Consider the following 16692-nt stretch of genomic DNA (forward strand, 5'->3'; position numbering starts at 1 on the left):
AACTCCGGGACCTCAAGTGCCCACTGTTCCTCGTCCCCCTGCTGCGCCTTTCCTTCGCATTCACGCCGATTCCATGCACCTTCCCCCGCCCGCGGCTTCAAGTACTTCGTTCATGCACGCTGCGCACTCACCGGCTTCGCGGAAGGCCGCGCTCTTCGTCGTGAGCTCGGTAGCGCCATCGCCGATTGGGTCTTTCAAGATATCCTCTGCCGCTGGGGCGCCCTCGCGGAGATCGTCACCGACAACGGCACACCCTGGATCGCTGCACTATCGCACCTCGGCAAGAAGTATGGCATTCACCACATTCGCATCTCGGGCTACAACTCGCGCGCCAACGGCATCATCGAACGGCCGCACTTCGACATCCGGCAAGCACTCTACAAGGCCGCGGACGGAGACGCATCGAAATGGCCGCAGTACGTACCTCACGTCCTTTGGGCTGACCGCATTACCACGCGTCGCCGCCTTGGATGCTCCCCCTACTTCGCCGCGACTGCTTGTCACCCCGTACTTCCCCTCGACTTCGTTGAAGCCACTTACCTCGCGCCACCCCCGTCCGGCCTTCAATCCACCACCGAACTCATCGCCTCTCGAGCCCGCGCTCTCGCACGCCGCCAGAACGACCTCGCTCGTATCTATTCGAACGTCTACGCGGCTCGCATCGCCGCCGCCCGCAAGCTCGAGCGTGACCACGCAGCTGGCATCGTCGACTTCGACTTCAGACGCGGCGACTTCATCCTCGTTCGCAACACCGCTGTCGAGAAGAGCCTCAACCGCAAGATGCGCCCACGCTACCTCGGCCCTTACGTCGTCCTTGCCCGCAACCGCGGCAGAGCTTACATCATTGCAGAACCTCACGGTGCTGTCGTTGACCGCCCCATCGCCGCCTTTCGCGCTCTCCCGTACCTTGCTCGTGAGCGCATCGCCACGCCTTGGCTCAAGGACGTCGACCTCGACGTTTCGACCGCCCGACTCCGCGAGATGGAGGCCTCAACATCCCTTGGCGACAACGACCCCATTGATGAAGAAGACCTCGACCCCGGAGATGTGGAAGAGGAGGATTTTTACCATGGAGATGACGTTGGGGAGGACGAGTCGGAGTTCAGGTCCCAGTAGGGAGGGAACTTTTCTGGTGCGCACCCCCGACTTGGAACCGTCTCTCGTGCATTTTCCCCCCGCGTTCAAGACGCTCTCCCGTTCCCGGACTTCGTGTCCGGCGACTCCCCAAATTTTTCCTCGCGCACATCACGAAACGCGCCCGGACCAGAACTAGAGATGGTCACGGCAGGTCATGTGCAGTCTGCGGAGATCGTCCCTTTCTTTGTCGAACGGACGGTGTCAATTTATGACAGAAAATCGTCATGGTAGAACGGGACCGAGCATCCTAGGCAGGGGTGGTGAGCAGACACGAACATTCGTGAGGGGATGAATGATAGGACGTTATCATGGCTTGGCTTCGCACAGTTCAGAGCATGGTCACCACCTAGGCGTAGCTTGATCCGAGGTCATCATTTGTGTGTGAGGGATAGAACGGCGCCGTTCATCTACCCGGGTCGGGCTGAGCAGGGCCGGTCGTTCACTCGGGCCGAGATGAACGGCGGTTATCATCCGCTGGGGACGCCATGTTCGCGCATGAGCAGGCTTTCTGAGCGCGGCTATCGGGGTTGATCGTTGTCAGGCGTAAATAAGATCTGGGACGAGGGGCGTAGTGATCATTGCTGCGAGACAAAATGATCAGCGCCAGTTGGGGGCACAGGGATGAGATGAATGAGAGCGCGGTGCAAGACGATCATTTCTTTGTGGGGGAATGACCTGGAAAGACTGATTCAGATGTGCCAGAATGTTTGGCTATCGCCGGTCGACCACAAACGCCCGGATTTGCGCGAAATCTAGTATTATTCAGGGCTGTACAGTATGGTCGGTACAGTATGGATGCGGCGAGTAGGCAAGCGAGCGACGAGTCAGGTTGCAACGATAACAGCGGGGTTGTCTGAATGCGAGAGAGCGGGAGGGTTGTTCGAATCGATGTGGGGATATCTAATGGGCGTGCGTAATGAACTCATGAAGCGACAGGTTGCAATGAAAACGGCAGGGTTGTTTGAATCGATGTGGGGATGATATCTGAAGGGCGTGCACAACGAACTCATGCTGCCATCATGATGGCAAAGGCCGAATCTGGGTCGGCCCCCATGACATGGTCGCGAGCCTCCGCAACGGGCGAGAAGATCTCTCTGTCGTCTTTCATCAGCTTACAAGCGGACGGATCACATGAGCACACCAGCACACACCTGTCGTAGAACTCGAGAAGGTCACTCTTCCAGTCGGGCTTCCTAATGCCGAGGTCCAGGACTGCGTTGGAGAACAACTCGTTGACCCAGCCGACGTCAGTCTCTTCCCAGGACTGCTGCGAGCTGAGCGTGAATCGCAACTAGAACGATGATATGGGTTAGTAATAAGCCATCTACGCCAACAACCGGCACCGCTCTTACCAGAGAGGCGGCATAGATGATGGAATGCACGGTTGAATGTGCAGTGTCAGACTTGGCGGCGACGGACTTCTGACCACGAGGCTTGGAGCTCGACGTCTTAAACTTCTCGGCCTTCGGGCCAAGGTAGAGTGCACGGTAGAACTGACAACGTGGACGGATGAGAGGAGGTGTTGCAAACAGGGTGTCAGATGCTTACCTTGAGGAGCTCATTTGAGCGAAGGAACGCATCGTGGATGGGCACCGTGGTATCCTTCAGCATGTCGAGGTCATAGAATACCCGGGGAAAGTGGTCCGGGGTGATGAGACGTTGACCATTGTTGACTTGTCGACAGTATCTGGTCGTTGTTTAAGGCGGTGAGTCCCAGACGAAACAGAAGTCTGGGTGGCAAACGTACCCTTCGGGATCTGCAAGATAAGCCCTATACTCCTTGCCGATAGGAACCAACAGGCTCGCGCACCCGTAAACGTCGTGATACCCCCTACGAGACTTGTCCTCGATGATGTCGGTCTCGCCAGTCGGTGTCACGGGGATGGATACGTAGTAGGTGAGATACATCTTCGAACGGCTGATATCGTCACTGCGGGAGGTGACTCGGAGCTGTGAGATCTGAGAGAGATATCAGATGCGAACACGAGATAGTGCAGGAGAAAGATCTCACATAATTAGATAACTTCCCGAGTATCTTCGGATACTGCTTCAAGTATGGAATATGGTCCTCGAATTCGTCGAGGTATTGGAAGATGATCGGGAAGACATCGCGGTACCGGGCCATTGTATTGCCTTTCTTGGTGGTGACAGCAACGCTGAACAACGGCGTGCAGTGATCCAGAATGCGAGAGCAAAGGAATACTCACCACACTTCCGGGTCTCTGCCATACTCGATTACGGCCCGGGGAAGAACGACCGAGAAGGGCGTATACATGCCTGCCATGCGAATAATCGAGCGGCAGCCGAAGTAGATGTCTTTGACACCTTTCTTAATTCGCTCGGGGACACTGTAGTGTTGCGACGTACATTAGAACAGAGACCAGAGTTGTTGAAAGGGGGACTCACTCGTCGCCCGCATTGAGTGCTTCAAGCTTGGCGAGCCATTCATCGGAGTAGTAGGGGATGTCTTCCGGCTCCTCATCCGAGTCGTCTTCTGGGTCCTGTCGTGTGAGGGTCTGAAGCGGGGAGGAACCGCGCATGCGATAGGTGACTTCAATGCAGAGGCAAGGCTGCAAGTAGAACCGATGTAACGTACCCCCGAATATGACTGCTGCTGACCGCTAGCAGCCCTGCCGTCGTCCGGCGGTAACATGGATGACGACTGGTGGCTGGGACTGGTGCCTTCATGCTGGGTCCCAGTTGCGCCAGCGAACCTCGGAGAGGGTGTCGGAGTCGTGCGGCTGTTGGTATTGGTCCGTTTGGGCGCGCGGCCAGAAGCCGGCAGATCCGCAGTGCGCTTTGCAGGTCGGGGTGCCTTGCGTGAGGAGCTGGCCATTATTGTGGTATTGAGGGAGGATGGGGATAGAGAGAAAACTATACAATCTGAGGACAGGCCGTCAGCACTCAGCAGCGGAGTGTATCATGAGGCTGAGGTACTGTACAGTGGCAGATTTAAGGTTGAAACTCCCCCAGGACTTGCCTTGCATTTCGTTGGGGACGGGGATAAGAAGTGGAGCTAATGGCGTATAGAAGGAACGAGTAAGCAGGGGTTGACATGAGAGGAAGGAGAGAGACAGACTGGCTAAGCGCACGCGCAGGTGCGCGTCGCGTCGCGTCGCGCGCGTCGCGCGAGCGCTTATTCTGAACGGCTCTTCTCCGACGCGCGCTCTCACCTTCCAAGACGCACTCTTGCCCTCCAACGCACGCTCTCGCCCTCCGCCCCACTGCCTTGACCCCACCATGACTTTCAACTGTCCCAACAAAGGCTGTGGTAAAAAATTCAACAACGACAAGCAGTTCGCTCAACATCGACGCCAATGCCGCATGGCCGACGACATTGTTGAAACGTTGAAGAGGCAGACCGCCGAGCTTGACATGTTTGAGTCTCGGAAGAGACGCAGAATTGAGGCCAATGCTGCTAGTCTTTCTCGTCAAGAGCAGGTTCGTCGAAGTTGATATTGTTCTCGTTGTTCAAGGCTCACGAGTTACTACTAGCTCCGCACCGGGAACATCACGGTCACACCGCTTCGTCCTGGCGAGCATGCATCTCGAGTCGGCCGTCGCATACAGACACCTCGTCATTTGCGAGACTACATCCCTTCAAGTCCCTCACGAAGCGGACTTCCCTCCCTCTTCTCTGGTTCGTTTTCGGTCAATGCCCAAGCTTCATCGTCACGCCTCCCCAACCCATTCCCCGACATCCCTTCGCCGCAATACCCTGCGTCTGCATCATTTCCATGTGCCCAACCACCCGCAGGCTCCCCATCCCTCGCATCGAATACGGAATGCAACCCCACGTCCCAGCGGCCGTTCGTTGACTCTGACACCAACAATTTCGGAGTCTTCCGACGATACTATGGCCGGTCCACGCTCCCCCTCGAGACCCCGGAAGATCACCAAATTCTCGAGGATCTGTGCGACGGGCCTGGGCTCCGTCCTGCTCGCGCCGGTGATCCCCTGCAAGAGCCCACGCTCCAATGGATCGGCAAACCCCAGCAAGAGTGGTACGCTCCTTTCGCTAACCCAACTCAAGCAAATGTTACCCACTGGCGACAATCCCTCACCGGCTCTGGCACCATCTCTCATCCTAGCTTCGACAAGCTCCTCGATATCATGCACGATTCCGTCGTCCATGGATGGGACCCTTTGGAAGATGGCTTCAGCTCTCGCAAGTCTGAGAAGCTTCTCGACGAGCCTCTCACGTCCGCCAATGTCTTCTCCGAAGGCGATTGGCTGAAAGATCCTTTCCCGCTCTCTCTCCCGAAGACTGGCTGCAAAAAGGGTACATCGGAGGCAAACGCTCCGCAGGTTCTCGTACATGGGGGTGTGATCCGTGACATCATGCCGATTGTTCGCGATGTCGCCACCAACACAGAAAGTCGTCATGCCACCCATTATCAGTACCATCCTCACGCTCTCTTCTGGGTCCCGCACGGTCAATCCAAGAAAGCACGCGCACATGCAAGGAAAGCGCGAGCACGAGGCCTCGCGCCGCTACTAGAGGCCGCCCGGGAGCTCGAAAACAGCCCCAGACAATCTGCTCCACCTTCCCCCCTCGGCCTTTATACCGGACCATCCGCACCTCGTCCGATCTCTCCGCGCATGGAACATATGAGGGCAGATAACCGTGCGTATATTCCCTGTGTATACTGCGACTTCGCTTTACTTAATTATGCGATGATAGCACTGTTCTCTCGACCGGCCTCCGAACATTCACGTTCGCCTCCACCGACTGTCGATCCACCAACCCCAATTCGTGTCTACTCCGATGCTTTTAATTCACCTGCGCTGTTAGCGGAGGAGGAGAAGATTCGCAATCTGCCCCGGAACCCAGCGGACAAGGCCGACATGGAGTACGGCATCATCCCGATGATCCTGTGGTCAGATGCGACACATCTCGCCAATTTCAGTGACGCCAAGATGTGGCCGGTGTACCTCTATTTCGCGCATCTGTGCAAGTACACCCGTGGTCGACCAACTGAATTCACGGCCCACCATATCGCATACATTCCATCGGTGTGTGCACCTCAAAGTCTCTGCTACATCACACCACTGACACCTTCATAGCTCCCGGACACTATTCAAGAAGCGTATGCAAACATCTTCGGGAAGCCGCCCACAGAGGAGATTATGCGCTTTCTCAAACGAGATCTGTTTCAGCAGATCTGGCTCCGTCTGATGAACACTGATTTTATGGAGGCGTACGAGAAGGGGGTCGTCTATCAGTGCACAGACGGCGTGACTCGGCGGATGTTCCCGCGTTTGTTTGCGTATGCCGCTGATTACCCAGAGAAGTGCGTCCAGCATGGCTTTTGCTCTGCATGACGGTTTCTAACGTCACTGTTATACTTTCGATAGGATTCTTGCAACTGCGCTGAAGCCTTTGTCAACGCACCCCTGCCCGACTTGTCTGACAACGATGGATCAATGCTCAGAGGCTGGCTCGCATGAGGACATGAAGCGCCGTTCAGAGCTCGCTCGCACTGACGGGCCAGAACTCCACGACGTCATCACGGCCGCACGAAAACTCCTCTTCAAGGGCTACTCGATTGTCAGTGACCGTGTTCGAGACTTGCTGAAGCAGTTTTCACTCAACCCAATCCGAGTATGTTTCCTTTACATATGCAGATGCGACAATGGACACTCATAATTTGCCTAGAGCGCATTTTCTACAAGGCTAGCGCCCCATGGGGTGAACTCATATGATCTCTTCGCCCCGGATATCATGCATGAATTCGAGTTGGGAGTGTGGAAAGGAACCTTTCACCATGTCATGCGTATGCTTGATTGCCTCGGCAACCCAATTGTGGAAGAATTCAACACTCGGTACGTATAGATCAGGCATGTGAGATTCACAGTGCTGACAACGCCGCTCTTGGTCTTACTAGGATGCGTAGTATGCCAACGTTCGGGAATTATCGCATCCGAAAGGTGATGGGTAACATAGCCTCTCGGAAAGGGCTAGCTGCGCGCGATTATGAAGCTTTCCTTATCGTGAGTATGCTCCCATGCCCGCATTCTTTGTGTGGTACTCAGATATGATATTGTAGATGATGATGCCTGCAATGGAAGGCCTTCTCCCACTCGAACATAATGAGGTCGTCCAAGATCTCCTCTTCGAGCTCGCAAATTTTCATGCGCTCGGCAAGCTCCATCTACACATGGACGTCACGCTCGATATCATGGAGGAAGCCACGACACTCATGTATGAGAGTATCCGACGCTTCGACGCACTTGCTGCAGCGTCATACCAGACTGTTGAGCAAGAGCATGAAGCGCAAGCTCGTGTTCGCCGCGCTCAGGCCAAGGAGTCTACCACCACCAAGCGGAAGGCGAAGTCCAAACTTGTCGAGAAGATCCATCGCAAGGCTAAAAAGTACACGGTCATGCGAACGTACAAGTACCACGCTCTCGGACATTGGGTTCCCTATATCCGGCTACGAGGGCCGATGGATGTTTATTCTACGCAAATTGTTTGTCAATCTCTTCAATCCATCCCTCCTCTTACTCATGCCAGCCAATCTCTCTCTGCAGGGGGAATGTGAGCACAAGCACGTCAAGTTGCTGTTCAGACGGACCAATCGACGCGGCCACGTCTATCAGATCGCGCGCCTCTTCCGTAACGGCACCCGCATTCGCCAGATCAACGAACGCAACCCAGCAAATCAACTGCTACCCAGACAGAGCTCCACGCAGACCCCAACTCAGCCCCCCTCAACGTCTAATTTGGATGTCCCGTCGCCTCCGCAAGGCCCACTGTGCGACCCGCATGAACGCTACGACATTGCGAAGTCCTCGAGTGACGCGATCAAGATTCTGCCGTGGATACGTTCGCATTTTGATGATCCCGCGGTCAAGGTAAGCATTTAGTATTCACATGATGACACTGCCTGACCGCTCACTAACTTTGTAACAGGACTTCTATGTCGGTCTTCGGGAATATGTACTATCGCAAATCCTCGGTGAACGAGAACATTGTGCCCATAACCCCCTCTGGCCTTGGGCGTTCACCCTGGAAGAACACGAAGGGCTGGAGATCACTGATCAGCGCATGTTCTCCCACAAGACCGCTCGCTTCAACTACACGAACTACGCCCTTCGTCGTGAGCAGGACCACATCAACATCCGAACGCATGCCGATGTCATCATGCTTGCCCCTGAAGACTCGTCTCATCCGTATTTGTACGCTCGCGTCATCGGGGTCTTCCATCTCCATGCACGCTACAATGGCCCTGGAGCGATGTTGCAAAGCTCAACCCTACGACGCTTTGATCTCCTTTGGGTACGGTGGTATGAAGTAGACGAAACCTACCCCGCCGGATTCTCTGGTCGCCGTCAGCATCGTCTCAAGTTTGTCGACCATGAAGCACACCCAGACCACGCTTTCGGCTTCCAGAATCTCAACGATGTTGTCCGTGCGGCGTATATCGTGCCCGCCTTCGATCATGGTCTGTGTGATGACGACCTACCCCCAACATCCCTCGCTCGTGCTGGGTCCAAGGCGCCCTTCTACACATACTACTACGTCATGATGTAAGCATTTGGTCTCACGTCTTTGAATCACACACATCGCTGATTCCGTCATGCAGGTTTGCGGACCGTGACATGTACATGCGCCATCTGGGTGGAGGAGTTGGCCATCAAGGCGAAGGAATCCATGTGGAGGACTCACAGGATAACGCGGCGCGAGATCCACGAATCCGGCCATTGCAGTGGGAGCCTACCAGTGGTGCCCGGCTCGTAGGCGACGACATTGAGCACCTAGATACAGACGTTGTCTATGAGGTCAATTTCTCCTCCGCTGCCACCGCCTCTAGCCCCGACAGTGATCCTGAACATCCTCCTCATGCACCACCCGACAACGCCCAAGCTCAAGCCTCTCAGCAGGAGAACGTGCCCGAGGCCGGAGATGTCGCCCCACTTCAAGCGGAGGTTGACGACCTCGAGGAGCGCGAGAATGTACATTCCGGAGAGGTTGAGGTTGAAGATGAAGACGCATGCTGGGTGAACGACGGCAAAGATATCGATGAGGTCGAGATCCTTCAGGATCTTGATGGCTGTGGTGACAAAGAAGACCATGACGCTGAGCCGGAGGACGAGTACGATATAACGGGCCATGCTCGCTGGTGACACCCACCGGGGGACGTCGATGCGGACATCGGTAGGATGACACTCTCTTCCCTGTAATGTGTCCTCATCCTACTCAGTGTCCATGCGGGGATGCAGTGGAGATGGACAGTATTGAATCGCAATTCATCGTTATAGTATACACTTCATGATACAACTACAATCGGGAGCCGAGCGCGCTCACATTGCGCGCAGCGACACAACCCTGCCTACATCCAACCGTCTTCACTCGTGTCGAAGGCGTTTTTGCTCGCGGCCCATCTACACGTGGCTTGTTACACAGAGAAAAAAAGACAACGTGAAAGATGTACCTGAGAAGGAGCCTCATCGTGGTCATCATCGTTGCGACCGCGGACGCGAGGCGGATCATCCGACTCCGGGCTGGGGACGCGTGTTTCTTCATCCCCGGGACTAGCAGAGGCCTCACAAGCGGGAGAGGGGTGTCTCCGAGGCCAATGGATTGACGCAACCAAGTCGTCGGGGTTGATCCAGCGGTTGTTTTCTCCCGTGCATGCCTCATTGAACGCGATCGAGCAGGCCTGCGAAAGCGCCCTCTGGCGACCTCCACTTGGCCACACAACGCGGCTCCCAATGACCGGAGGGGTACACTGACAGGACATAGACGGTGATACTGTGTCCTGGGGGCTTGTGATGTTCGGGAGAGGTCCCTGGCTGCCCAGGAGTCGCCCGGAGATGAGCCGCGTAGAGCGCCGCCAAGAATCATGGAGTGTTGACAGTCCGAGAGGATTCAATGAGGTTGGTGTGTGGAAAGACGTGGCGAGGGAAGTCGAGGGAGACCGGTCGGACCCGAAAGATGGAGAGGAAGCCACAGACGACGTGCCTTGTTGCGGAGAAGAGAGATTGCTAGACACACCGACAGGAACGGGGTTGTTCGAAGAGGTGCGAGAGGGTGATAGAGAGCGAGGCAGAGACTGGGAGAGAGAGGTGCTGTCTGTGTTGGGCAGAGATGGGATGACAGCTAGTCCGACTGCGTCCTCCTCCGTGTCGAAGGCCCTCATGAGTTGCGCGAAGCAATGGGTGATGCGCTCCCGGCGATAGACGATCTCGCCGTGGGTAGAGGCGTCCTCTTTGAAGCAGGTCCTTGCCTCGTTGGTGCAAGTGACCGCGAAGTCAAGCAAAGCATCGCCGAGTAGTCTTGAGCGGCGGGGCTGAGTGCCGGGGACCATTCTGGAGGAGAAGAGTGAAGACGTAGGCACAGAGAAGAGGAATCCGTCTTGAAGCACCCTGCGACGCGCGTCAGATCACGTGGTATCTCGTACTTCCCGCCCACCGGAGCTGGATCAGCAGCTGATCGTCAAATGCTCATTCACTGGTCATCTCATGCTCTGTACTCAGTGTACCCGCGATCATTTGGACATTAACAGATCTAATAATCGTCAGACAGATTGCAAAACGATCGTACAATTCAGCTCTAGACGATAGTTGATCACATTTCGTCTACTAGACGAACCATGATCATACTCAAAATCGATGACGAAAACAGTTCATGCCGTGATCAACGGGCGCTTTGCAGATCACGCCCGTTCTATCTCGCGCGCGTTTCGTGATGGCCATAGCTTCGTGCTTTGCTTTCGACGTTCGCGTTGAAATTCTCGGTCCGCGCGTCTGTACCCATCACTCCGCCATCGCTATTATTCCCCCACTTCCGCGCCTCTATCCCACCCGGTCGTTGCTGTCGCTCCCCTTTGCTGTGCTGAACCCAGGAGGGTTCAGATTTCAGTAGGGAGGGGATGATACGCACGCGCCGCCGCTGTACGGTGCACCGCGACTACACTAGCGCCCGCGCACGGCCGTCCACCTCGACCTCGCTCGTTTTCACGCACCTCGACCTCTCCACCGCGCGCACCCATCGCGATCAGCCCGCGAGCACCCCATATCGACGCTCCAGCATTCCAGGCCAGACGCGACGCCCACGGACACACCGCGGCGCAGTCCACGCACGACCGAGGCCGGCACGGTACACACTCGATCCACGTACTCTACATATTCTCTCCTTTTCTACGTTTCATCCATTCCCTATTCTTTCCCTGCGCACCTGTACATTTACTTTCGCTCCTGTCTCCTACGTTTCCAGCTCAGACATTCATTCTCGGTATCGACCTCGGACATTTTTCGTGTCATGGCTTTGACTGTACATTGCTATCTACATACTCGCCCTGTGCGTCGCATGTACTTAGGCTCACGTTTTGCTTATGGATGCCCAGTTCACTCTCCCGCTCTTTCTGTGCGTGCTGTGTGCTCACCTCGTCTCGCCTTCGCCTTCGCCTTCGACCTCGACTTCGACTTCGCCCACGCCCACGCCCACGCTTTCGCCCACGACTTCGATTCCCTTCGCCTTCGCCAGCGCCGCGCGTGCGCGCGATCTCGTCTCTTCACCCCGCGTCTATTCCCTCCTCGTCCTCCTCGCGCTCGCGCGATCCCCCGATCTATTCTCTCTTCGCGCTCGCTCCTCACGCGGCGCGTCGTAGCTGTTCTCTTCTTTCACTCTCCGACTTCCCGCGTCTCACGCTTACTCGGGCTCGCTCACTTGCCCTCATCACTTTTGACTCTTCGCAGAGTTGACTGCACATCACCGGAAACCTGTAGAAGGGCCACTCACCACTGGAAAGCCGGCGTGAGGATCAAACTTCACTGAACCGCTGTCGCTGAAGCTCAGAGTGTTCGGCGCCAAGAGGTAGGACTCCGGCACAAAGTGATCGTGCTGATTGTTGCGTGGCGCGAGGTCATCCCATTTACAATTCTTGACACGGCCCCACGCGAATAAAGAGGTGTCTGTCGACGTCCGCATGATCTCCTCCTGCAGCCTCTGGAACGCCTTCCGGCCCTCGCCATACAGCATCGGCATGTTGATATCGAAGATCCCCATCAGACAGTATGCTTCGTCTTCGATCCGCGTCGTTTCTCTTCGACTTGCCCAAGACATCCGCTGTGCGACGCTGACGTCCCGTATCTCCTCCTCAAAGCGTAGGATGCTCACTGGTATCGGCGTCGTCTGCCCCAGTTCCTCGGCCAGCTCGGCCTTGGTTCCTAGTATCTCCCAATCTCGCGAAAGGAAGAGAAGGAGACGTGGGGCGAGGAGTTCCTGGAGCGTCCACATCAGGAAAACCCCCACTTGCTAATTAGATCTAATTTGTCTAGTTTGCTCTCTGGTAGATCTAATCTCGTGCAAATGAGTGCTCTCATAGAAAGTGGATCTCCTTTGTGCCAAAATATCTCTAATTAGAGCGATCTTAACCCTCTCGTTGCAGGTGAGAGCTTAACACCACTAAGGGTACTATTTTATCGATAATTCACAACAATATAGAAGCTCGAGAAGATGAAATATATTGGTGTCTAACTACTCTGTGGCTACATCTGCCGCAACGAGGTCTTAGAGTAAGTGGCTGCCGACACAGGCCGTGAGGGCAACGCAAGAGACGCAGGCGACTTGCTGACGTGGGGCAAGACGGACGGCGCGGGGGTAACGCGAGGGTGACAGTGCGGGCGAGGTGGGCGACAAGGACGTTAACGTGGGGACGGTGAAGCGGGCGTCGCAGGTGCGAGACGTGGGTGATGCTCGGGCGACACGGCGGACGTTGACGCGGGCGAGGCACGCACTGACACAGGCAACGCTCGGAGGTCAGCGACGCGGCGACAAGACGCAGACACGACGCGGGCAACGCAGGGGCGAGAGGAACAAGGCGGGCGAGGTCAGCAAGGCGGGCGAGACTTGGGCCAGACGTGGGCGAACGGGCGACGCGGGGGCGAATGCAGGCAGGACGCATGCGAGCAAGGTGGGTGGCGGTCGTCGACATGGGCGCGATTAGGGAGCCGCGAAGATAACGCAGGCGAGGTGGTGAGCGGGCGAAGATGAGTGAGTGCGGACACGGCACGGAAAGACATCACTCACGTTGCTGGGTTTCACCCAAGTTTTGTTTTGAAGTGTGCGCCTGTGTTTGAGCTGGTGGGCGTCGTCACGGCGGTGACGTCGACCCCGCGGACAAAGAGGCTGGGGGTGGTCGTGTGGGCGGGAGTCATCGACAACGTGGAGGGGACGCGGCACAGACGGGCGGTGTCGATGGGGACCCTGTTACCTTCGACGAGCGGGGGCGGGGGTGCAGTGGGGTGCGTGGTGAAGGTGAGGGAGGAGAGCGCAATGATGAAGGGGTCGGTGTTGTAGAGTGAGGACGCGGGGGTGTGGTAGATCGTGTGTATCGTTGTCATGGTGTCCATGGTCCCGCCGCCGCCGGTCGTTTCGCTCACCAGGCGAGGAGGGTGATACAGGCGAGGGGGTGAATGGGCGAGGTGGGCGAGGTGGGCGTGACGTAGGCCACGAGGACAATGAGAGAGGGTGCGCAGGGAAAGGTGGAGAACTCACCGTGGAAGAAATCATTTATTTCGCGTGTGGTCCTTGCATGAGAGCCGGTCCCAGGGAGCGGGAAACTAGCAGGTGAGCGTAATGGTGAAGTACTGAAGCTCGGGGGGTGAGAAGCTGGCGCGGTCGACGTAGGGAAGATCCGCGCAGAGCAGCAGGAAGCCAGGCAGAAGTTGAGGACGGCGAGGATGATGAGGGTGGTGCTGGTGGTGCCAGGCGCTGGACTCTGCGCGACGCGCGTCGGTTCCCACGCCTCCACGAGGGAGAGGCACGCCTCCGGCTGCCAGCACATGTCCATCTTCCACCATCTCGTCTCCTCCTGGCTCTCGTCGCCGTCCTCGTATCTACACCCTTCTGCCTTTGACCTCACCCACCTCACACGGCTCACCACTGCGTCAACTTGCCGCATTCCCCTGCCGCTGATCCGAATACACGAACTCGAGCAGGAGAAGGGGCTCCTCCGGCGTGAGGTCGAGGACCTATGGAGCTAGCTCTAGGTCATTAGCAGCCCCGCCGGCGCGCTCGGACACGCTGTGTCTCCTATACCCTTTCTTGGTGAGTATTCATTCCGTCTCTGTCTCGTCCGCCGCAGCTGAAGGACTCTGACCGCACGCGCGTGCGCAACGTGCTCCCCTTGTTCTTGCTCCAGCAATTGCAGTACGAGCTTAACGAGCTCGACATTACACGGTGAGCCCCTCTCCCGTATGTGTCACCTAGCGTGAGCTTATGGCGACGTCTCCATGTCATGCCCGCATCACCCACATCACCCACAACACCTGTGTTACCCACCTTGCCCGCCCCACTCGTGTCGCGATCTAGGCCACATCGCTCATCTCGCCTGCGTCGCCCTCTTCTCCCACGCCGCCCGCGTCCGCGTCGCCCGCTTCTCCCGCATCGCCCATATCGCCCTCTTCGCCCACCTCGCGTGTGTCACCCGCATCACCCACTGGAGCTTCGTGAGTCGTTTGCGAATCTTGCCGAAATCGTTTCTGACTGACGGTCGTGGTGCACGAGCACACCGGCATGCATGTCGGCTCAAGCACAGGTGGCACTCGAACTACACGCAGACGAGCCGTTCGACTCGCGCAGGGTCGCCGGCCTGCCGTTCATCCATCCACCCCTCCCAACACAACCGTCTCGTCCTCGTGGTCCGCCCGGTCCGTTTTACCTGCGTCATCTACTTTGCCCACATCGTCACCTCGGCCATGTCGCTCACCTCGCTCGTTGCACCTGCCTCACCCGCGTTGCATGACACGTCCACGTTTCGCCCCCACGTCGCCCGCCCCCACGTCGCCACGTTGCCCACGCGCCTCGTCTGTGTCGCCCGCCTCCCCTTGCCAGGTTATCCATGTCGCTAGCGTCACCCATAGTCACCCATCTCGTCTGCATCGTCTATATTGCCTGCGTCGCCGCCCACCTCGCTTGTTTGCCCACGTCGCCTGCGTCACTCGTATAGGATTCTTCGGTCGAGTGGCTGTATGCCTGTCTGTCTTGTAGTTTGTAGTCTTTACTCTGTATCTCGTAGTACAACAAATATAGATCTGTTTGCTTCTCTTATACACTTGTGTGATCTATTGTGAGCATTGTGTGAACATATTAGGCACTCATTGAGTGCTCCTTGAGATCTATCTTGCAGCTAATGAAGACCTCATGAAGATCTAATTTGCGTCTAATTAGCTCTAATTAGATGGCTTAGCAATGTACTACTCTAATTCGCTCTAATTAGAGAAGACTTGCTAATAAGCACTAATAAGAGAGAATTTTCTCTAATTAGCAAGTGAGGGTTTTCCTGATGCATCCGCGACGGTGCCAGCGGCTGTTGTGAAATTCAAATGCGTCGCGATCCGTGGTTTCGACGTCGGAGAGGTAGGCGTAGCAGACACCGGCGAGGGAGTAGTAGCGGAACATCGAGTTGATGGCCTCGGAGAGTTCGGCGGAACTGGACTTGTCGATGCAGAAAGTGTCCGCCCATGCGTAGGTATAGCCGTGCTTCGCGGCGAGAATACAGAATCCGCGAATCTTGGGGAGACCAGGTCGCGCGGGTTTTCTCGGGTTTTTGTGCAGCGCTTTTCGATGGCACGGAGGTCGTGGAATTGGGTCTCGTCGTCGGTCCAGACGTGGGAGAGGATGGCGTAGCCTCCGGGCACCGCTTCGGGAGATACGAAGTAGTGGAGCTCTGCGTAGTCGGTGCTGAGGAGCCACATGTCGGGCGGGATGGCTGCAGAAAGCAGGATACAGTAGCAAAGAGTCACGGTGATGTCGAAAGAGGTGGGATAGTAGGATCCGACAGCATGAGAGACGGCAGGGAGCACGAGCCGGGGCACAATCGACGGGCCTCTCTCGAGGCTTTGTGCGGCTCTGAGCGGGCGCTGTGCGCGGCACTGTGCGGAACTTCTTATCTATCTGGCGTGTCAAGCATGCGTGATGCCGCGCGTACGGCCGCACGCAAGTTCGCCGCCCACGCCGAGTCGGCCTGGCTTCCGCTCTGTCACCTGCTTGCACCTTCTTTCATGACATCAATCAGCGGTTGAGTCCTTGTATGTATTTGTGCTGGGTATGATGGAGCGTCCGCACGAGCGTTGTGCACACCGTGTACGGGCCCGAGTCTGCCTCGGAACAACTTGAGGCCGGAAAAGGTTCGACGAACAGAGGTTGGACCCCTGCCGAGTATGGCGGAGGCGGACTCGAGGCCTATGGCTGGAGGCGTTCGTAGTGCGGTGCATCAGGGCGCCGAAGAGATATTGCAAGACAGTAGCACACAAGCAAGAGAAGAGCGGCTCACGCCTCAGCGCTAGACAGAAACCCTATAATCGTATCATCCAGCGGTATGATGCCCACAGAATAAGTCAAGAGTCGTGAAAATCGCATGGAGACAGACTCCTGATGAACAGGCTATCGTAAGTGGAAAGTCGTCACTTTGCTCTTCAATGGCGAAATGCTCGTTACTTGAGGATCTTCGTGTACCATGCCCTCGCCGTTATCTACCACCTCCGTGTCCACCGCAGCCGCTCCACGCGGCCCAACGATATGCGATCCGATAAGCGTCGGCAGTA

General features: G+C 56.6%; 3 protein-coding genes across 3 annotated transcripts; 1 reads left to right on the forward strand and 2 right to left on the reverse strand.

The window, feature by feature from the left end:
• Positions 1 to 2143: 2143 nt before the first annotated feature.
• On the reverse strand, positions 2144 to 4124 carry BXZ73DRAFT_108562 (uncharacterized protein; the record flags this gene model as incomplete). Its single annotated transcript, XM_048017182.1, has 10 exons — positions 2144 to 2231; positions 2289 to 2428; positions 2490 to 2630; positions 2686 to 2824; positions 2885 to 3096; positions 3149 to 3293; positions 3345 to 3485; positions 3544 to 3707; positions 3852 to 4020; positions 4075 to 4124. 10 exons carry the CDS (start codon positions 4122 to 4124, stop codon positions 2144 to 2146), a joined length of 1389 nt encoding a protein of 462 aa, XP_047871047.1.
• A 253-nt stretch (positions 4125 to 4377) lies between these two features.
• On the forward strand, positions 4378 to 9267 carry BXZ73DRAFT_108563 (uncharacterized protein; the record flags this gene model as incomplete). The annotated part of the gene is made up of 12 exons (XM_048017183.1): positions 4378 to 4578; positions 4633 to 5419; positions 5933 to 6153; positions 6205 to 6431; positions 6496 to 6742; positions 6797 to 6963; positions 7035 to 7131; positions 7188 to 7610; positions 7672 to 7995; positions 8054 to 8419; positions 8477 to 8670; positions 8727 to 9267. 12 exons carry the CDS (start codon positions 4378 to 4380, stop codon positions 9265 to 9267), a joined length of 3795 nt encoding a protein of 1264 aa, XP_047871048.1.
• Positions 9268 to 11808: 2541 nt separating this feature from the next.
• Positions 11809 to 12382, reverse strand: BXZ73DRAFT_83238 (uncharacterized protein; the record flags this gene model as incomplete). The annotated part of the gene is given in 2 exon segments (XM_048023884.1): positions 11809 to 11865; positions 11885 to 12382. The coding sequence occupies 2 exon segments, from the start codon at positions 12380 to 12382 to the stop codon at positions 11809 to 11811; spliced, it is 555 nt and encodes a 184-aa protein (XP_047871049.1).
• Between the last annotated feature and the right edge of the window lie 4310 nt (positions 12383 to 16692).

Source organism: Epithele typhae (genome assembly GCF_022376455.1).
Source record: "Epithele typhae strain CBS 203.58 chromosome Unknown BXZ73scaffold_171, whole genome shotgun sequence".
Classification (NCBI taxonomy): domain Eukaryota; kingdom Fungi; phylum Basidiomycota; class Agaricomycetes; order Polyporales; family Epitheliaceae; genus Epithele; species Epithele typhae.